Consider the following 7,108-nt stretch of genomic DNA (forward strand, 5'->3'; position numbering starts at 1 on the left):
CTTTGAAAATCTGCTACTTATTGAAATAGGTATCCAGTCATGATTTTTTACAATAGTCTCCATCTTCATTATTATATATCTTACTAAAAGATCTAAAGAATACAATATCATTTGCTGTTTATAGGGATGGAGGAGGGAAAATCCACTTGGTAGAATAAAATGCAGTCTTTAAAAGTCTCCAACAATCCTACAAAAATGCATGATGATATGTGATGTCTTGATGGATTGAACTCCTGAAAAACAGTTAAGACTTTTAGCTTATCGATATCAAAGAAAGCAAGTGGGAGAAGGGTTCACCACTATTTTGGAAGAAGGCTTTCACACTTCTGAGCAATACATATAGGAAAATGTATTCATACATATGAAGAATAACATAGAACATTAAACCCAGGACATAATAGGTCCTCCTCAATGCTACTTAAAAAAAATAAAAATAAAAGATTTAACCTATTGAAGGTTACATTTGAAAAGCCAAGTAGATGATTTGTACCCATTACTCAGATTATCAGATGTAGTACAGCCCCTTGGACCATATTGTGAATGGAGCCGAACAGGGCCCAGAAATAAATTTCATTAGACACTATTCTTTCAAAAACTGTATCTGTTTTTCTTCTAGACTGACTGCAAGGAATCTGGAGAACTAAACTAGGTATAATACCACTATAATTTGCTGTTAATATTTTGCAGAAGCATTCCTTGGCTTTCCAACAGCCAAAGTGTGACAGTATAAAATGTCTTCTATTAAAAAATTCCAAAGAAATAAAAAGGCATCAAAATATCATTGCTTCTGGAATTATGCCCAAAAAATTATCAAATTGTGCATACCCTTTGATCCAGCAGTGTTTCTATTGGGCTTATATCCCAAAGAAATACTAAAGAAGGGAAAGGGACCTGTATGTGCCAAAATGTTTGTAGCAGCCCTGTTTGTAGTGGCTAGAAACTGGAAAATGAATGGATGCCCATCAATTGGAGAATGGCTGGGTAAATTGTGGTATATGAATGTTATGGAATATTATTGTTCTGTAAGAAATGACCAGCAGGATGAATACAGAGAGGACTGGCGAGACTTACATGAACTGATGCTAAGTGAAATGAGCAGAACCAGGAGATCATTATACACTTCGACAATGATATTGTATGAGGACATATTTTGATGGAAGTGGATTTCTTTGACAAAAAGACCTGAGTTTCAATTGATAAATGACGGACAAAAGCAGCTACACCCAAAGAAAGAACACTGGGAAACGAATGTGAACTATCTGCAGTTTTGTTTTTCTTCCCGGGTTATTTATACCTTCTGAATCCAATTCTCCCTACGCAACAAGAGAACTGTTCGGTTCTGCAAACAAATATTGTATCTAGGATATACTGCAACATATCCAACATATAAAGGGCTGCTTGCCATGGGGGGGTGGGGGGGGGGAGAAAAAAAAATCGGAACAGAAACGAGTGTCAATATAAAGTAATTATTAAATAAAAATTTAAAAAAAAAATATCATTGCTAAGAAAAGAGAAAACTGATGACTTTTATTCTGTTGATCCACACAAGAACATGTATAGCACTAGAAGGAAATGGCTAAAATGGAAAATAAATTCAATTTCTTCATAGCCTGTTAGTCATAGTAAGTTAGTCATTTATATATACAAAGCTCTAGAATACTTTTGTGAAGTAATAGATATAAAGAGAAAGAGATATAGGGATATGTATCACATTTTTGTATATATGCATTATATTAAGTAATATAATGCATATATACAATATGTAAATAAACAGATACATGTTCAGTTTTTCCTTTTGTTGTACTACAAGTTAAGAAGGTTATTAACCAACCTAGGCAAAAGGGTGATAAAACAATCTCTCAAAAGCACACTGGATTCTTCAACTGGTTTTTGATATCAACAAAGCACATTAGCACATAAAAACCACAGCTATGTGAAATCTACTCATCTACTGCCCTCCAGAAAGCAAAGCATGACCTAAAATAAACCACCCCACACATTACTAGAGTATTTTTAAAAGTACATTTTCACAGCTTTCCCCAACAATCATGTTATGTTAATAACCTTAATGAGACAAAACTGCAGCTGACTCTCACCCACAATACCTCAGCCAAGCTCCAGCCTCTTTGTTTGGAAATGTCTTTATCTTACCAGCCCTGTAGGCTCTCTGTCTTCTTTCTACTGATATTTTAAAAAAAGAAAAAAAAAGGAGGAGGGAAAATGAAAGGAAGGCAGATTGGAAGGAAAGAGTGACTGGGATTCCACAGTCTCACCAAATAACAATATTGTATAATAAATTCCACAAAAAGGTGAAACTATTTTAAATACAATATTCACATAAATACAAAGATTTCTGCATTATAATCACATAAAGGAAACCACAGGTGTTTCCTAACCTATCTTGAAGAATAAAGTGCAACCCATCCAAACTAAGAATTACGATAGATTCATACACCCTACACATTTTTACATACAGGTTCACATGCCCGTACACACTTCCCCAGTTTATTCACACACACATATATAGGGTGCCAAGAGTAGGTGGGTAACAGATGCCTACATCGCTGCGAAAGAAGCCATAATGTGGGCATATCCCGGATAATAGCCTCACTCTGAACCCCACCCCCTCAACCGGAGAATGAAAGGAGAAAGAGGGAAGAAAGAAAAACCAAAAAAGCCTGAATTTCCAGGCATCAACTTTTCATGAAATGCACAACCGACTAAGATAGGAAATACCTCCCTGCTGAGTAATGTTCATGGATTGTAAATTCACCTCTCCAGAGAAACAAACCTGAACACGCAAACACAGCCAGATGGGGAAACCACTCCTACCTGCTCCATACAGCTTCTCTGTCACTCCGGCTTCCAGGGTGATATTCCTCCCACTCCCCTTTTTGGCATGGAAATACACCAATAAGAACCGAGTATACAGCTTGCTAAGAGGGCTGAGCTGTGATTTACCAAGCTTGTAGGGAAACGGGAAGGTGGGGGTGAGGGGAGGTTTCCTAAGGATAAAAACAAAGCCCTTTTCATTTAAATAAATATTGTTTGGGTTGTGCATTTGTATATATGTTTGTTTTATTAATAAAAAAAAGAATCTAACCATCTTCCTTAGCTCTCAATACATCCACCTTAGCCTCCCGTCCTTAGGAAGGAAAATGGCTGGGCGGCAACCACCCATCCAAGTTTCCTAAAAGCACCTGCTATACTCACTCCCACCCTCAAACATACGCGCTCATACATAAACAATATCAGTCCTCCAACCAAACTGTGTATCATAAATCTGTGTATTCATATGCACACACCACCAAATCTCTAAACCCATCTTCAGGATTGAATTTCTCTTTCACACACACACGTACGTCGAACGGCTTTAAAACAGATAATATTAATTGGGAAGTTCTCGGAAAAAGTCTGTTAGTTTTCCCTGCCCAACCCGGCTCAGCAAGAGCCTGTCATTGGCCCCAGAGACAGACGTGACACTAGAAAATGAAGCCTGAGGCAACAGGGAAAGTTTGCAATGAGCCCCGAGTTCTCGTTCTCCCCAATGTCCTGAGACTCCTCTTTAAGACAGCACAGGAAAAAGGCACAATACACGCATTACTTCTTCCCCGTATCTAGGACTATTTGGGCCTCAGTGCCCAGGTCAGTAAGCAGGGAGTTCCGCCGTTTTATTTACAAACAACGCGCGCTCGAATCGGGGAGAAAGAGGCAGCAGCAAAACCTAAGAGCCTCGGGCAGGGAGCGGGGAGAATTATCCCTGAGGATTGCGCTCAGCTCCAGGGAATCCGAGCTGCCGGGTGGCCCAGGTGCCGTTACCCGGCACTCCGGGGACCCTTCCTCATCTTTTGCCATTGTACCCCTCACTCGGAGTCCACCACCAGCGCTCCTTTAATTCCCTTATAAAGGACAGTGAGAGCCTCAGTGAGAGAGGGTGCGAAGCTCCCAGACCCCCATCCTAATTTGACCCTTAGAGAATTCAACCCTCCCGCGCATAAGAAACTCCCTTGCTCCCCCGGGAAGTGAAATGGAGTGGGGGTGGGGCGAGGGTGACAGATGGGCTCAGGTCAAGCATACCAACTCGTAAAAGGTATTGGAGAGTAAATCACTTACTTCATCTTCAGAAAGTCCATAGACTGGCTCCCCCAGCCCGGTCGCCATGGAGCCCGGGGGCAAAAAAACCCCCAACTCTTGGGGTAGAGGGGGACGAAGCAGTTGCAGCTCTCTCCCCTCTCCGGAATGCTAAGCAGAGCCCCCAGCGGCTACAAGAGCTACACTTTGGACTTCACTCTTCTTCCAGGCCGCCCCCGGGATGCACTTTACCCCCCTGGGGAAGTTGTACCCCGAGGAGATGGCAACGCAGTTAGTGTCAATGCAAAGCAGGTAAGAGAGTCCACTACAAAGAGGTGCGACCTCCTCCCCCACTTCAACCGGGGCCGCTTCCTCCCTAGCCTGCAGTTGAAGCCGGAAGGCTGTGGGGAAATGCGGGCTAGCAATGAGACTAGAAGGGAAAAGGAAGGCTAGAGAGGAGAGGGATGTGAAAAGCTCTCAAGCGAGTCCCTAGGCTCTTTCTTCCTCCTGCTGTTCTCGCCGGCTTTCCTTAAGAGAGCCCGAGCTCCAGGGGCTGCGGTCCCTTCTTCCTGCTGCTAGAGCTGCCCAACTCTGGAGTGAGCGCCTGCCCGGCACGCACACGCGGGGCTGCTTGCCTCCCCGCGGCTTTCCCGGCTGCTGCTGCTGCTGCTGTTGCTGCTGCGGAGACTGCTGCTGCTGCTACACGAAGACGTTTGGCTTTCACTCCTCTTCCTCCTCCTCTTTTTTCCTCCTCCTCCTCTTCCTCCTTCCTCCCTTCCTTCCTTCCCTTCTCCGCCCCCCTCTCCTATCTGGCTCTCAGTTCATATTAACCCGGCTCACATCCTCCCCACCACAACCCCCTTCCTCCCCTTTCCTCTCTGTTCTCCCCTTTCCTCTCTGTTCTCCCCTCCTCCCTCTTTCCTCCCCCCTTCCTCCTCCTCCTCCTCCTCCTCCTCCTACTTCCACCCGAGGCCAGAGAGGGGACCCTCCCTCCCTCTCCTTCTCTCCTCCCAGTCTCACCGGGGCGGGAAGAAGAGCCCACCAAGCCAATCACAGGCTTCAGCCTTTGGGGGAGGATAGGCGGTCAGGCTAGGTTGGTTTGATTCGCCCCCCACCCCCATTCCCCTGGTTTGAGTGCAATTATGTTGCCCAAGGGGATGGGGTATTGGAATGAGTTTGAAGGGGCGTGGACGTGTGGGGTTTCCTTTTGGGAACTAACCTATACTCTGGGGCTCCCCTGAGTTGGGAGTGGGTTTAGGGGTAAAAGAGCGGGATAGACCTTTGGGGTTATAGGATGAAAAGACTATCTTCCAGAGAGCATTAAGATGTCCATCTCCTTGGCCTGTTGCTTTTTGTTTGTTTGTTTTATTTAGGGTTCTGGGTTTGGGTTAATTTTGTAAAAAATTCGTTTTCTTTTCCCCTTTAAATGATTCTTGGCAGCCACGGTAAATACGGACTTGGCTACATTGTCAGCTTTGCTGGAACGGATTTCTTTCCCCAGCCCCCAGCCAGGGAGAGGCTGCCCCGGTGTGGCCAACAATCGCCAATGCTGGTGTTAAACCTGGAGAAGTGAAAGGCTGGGGGTTCAAAGCAATACCCCCTCCCACTTAAAAAATAAACTGTTTGGTTCTTAACCCTCGGAAATCATCTCTCAAACCTCGACGTTAAAAAACAAATCTTAACTCCAGGTTTTCTCCTTGCATGAGCAAATGATTAAGACATTCTTTAGTAACGTAGTGCTCTCCCACAACATACCTACTGAAAGAAAGAACTTGGACGGCTGCCTAGCAAGCAAATTATTTAATTCTTCGGAATTTATAAAAATGCAAGGAACAATATAAAACTCTGATGTGTAACTAAAAACAAATATGGCGCACGAATTTTTCAGGCTCCCTTTCTTCTCAAAAAGACGTTCTTTTAGGGAATACTGATGCAGATAAAATTAATATTAAGAACCTTTAGAAAATAATTAGAATCGTGTCTTCTGAGGTATTAACATACTAAGCATTAGATTCCTGATACCAGGAAACCAACTATGTTGCTATTAAAGAAAAAAAAACTAACTTTTTTTCCCCTTTAAAACAAGTTTACAGAACCCAGATTAAGAATCCCTTGCTCTGCATTTTAAGAAATAAAGAATAAGAGAAATTCAGAGAAACTTTGAAAGACTTAAATTAATTGAATCAGTGGAGAAAAAACAACAAAAATACACAATGACTATATTAACGCAAATAAAAACACAAATTGTTTAGGAGAGGATGCAGTTTCGGGGAGGACATTTAGTGAGAATAGAAAAACCACCTTGCTGTCTCTTTGACGACTTCAAAAAATACTTTTCCCAATTATCCATTAAAATAGGCTACATTGTTTTCAAGAGAAAAAGCAGGGAGGTCTGAAACTTTATAAGTGCTGATCCAAACTTGTACTTCTTGTACCTTTGTATTGTGATTGTTTCACATTATGATGTTTCATAAATGATACGTAACATGGTGTCTTTCAGACAGTTCCATACAATTAATATCATTCACTAAGTAAGTCAGGAAACATCTAAGTAACTGATTTTTAAATGGCTAGAGAACATCTTCTCTCTCTCCCCAAGTCCAGAAAAATAACTTTTAGAAAGAATTTTTTTACTGGATAATTTTTTTTTTAATTTAACACTTTATACATTCCTAGTATTCCTTCTTCACTTAAAGATCAAGCAAGGATCAGCTTGGTTTTTCTTGATTCCTTTATTTCATGACTTTCTAATCAGAATTTAATTTGGAAAATGAACAGATCCCAACAGATACTTGCAGGCTTTCAAAAAATGTCAAACAGGTAAATATTTGGCATTTTCCTTAAGGAATTCTTTTTTTAGGAATATTTAAAACATTCCCACTTATTATTTCTTTTCTTTAAAAATGCTTCCAATTGAAGATAACCCTGAGGCAAAGGATATTAGGCAGTCATATAGCTATAGTCTCCAAGTCTAGTCCCCAGCTTCCCATGATCATAGAATTATAGACTATGAACAAAAAGGAACTTTTTAGGTTAT

The 7,108-nt window shown here is 41.8% G+C and overlaps 1 protein-coding gene across 2 annotated transcripts in view; it reads right to left on the minus strand.

The window, feature by feature from the left end:
• NEDD4L (NEDD4 like E3 ubiquitin protein ligase) overlaps positions 1 to 4,249 on the minus strand; it is a 465,473-nt gene extending 461,224 nt beyond the window's left edge. For both annotated transcript variants that reach the window (XM_051969577.1, XM_051969576.1), the window contains exon 1: positions 4,114 to 4,249. In XM_051969577.1, coding sequence (XP_051825537.1) covers positions 4,114 to 4,161 — 48 coding nt within the window. In that variant the 5' untranslated portion in view covers positions 4,162 to 4,249. The remainder of the gene's footprint in view (positions 1 to 4,113) is intronic.
• Between the last annotated feature and the right edge of the window lie 2,859 nt (positions 4,250 to 7,108).

This window comes from Antechinus flavipes, chromosome 1 (genome assembly GCF_016432865.1).
Source record: "Antechinus flavipes isolate AdamAnt ecotype Samford, QLD, Australia chromosome 1, AdamAnt_v2, whole genome shotgun sequence".
In the NCBI taxonomy this organism is placed as follows: domain Eukaryota; kingdom Metazoa; phylum Chordata; class Mammalia; order Dasyuromorphia; family Dasyuridae; genus Antechinus; species Antechinus flavipes.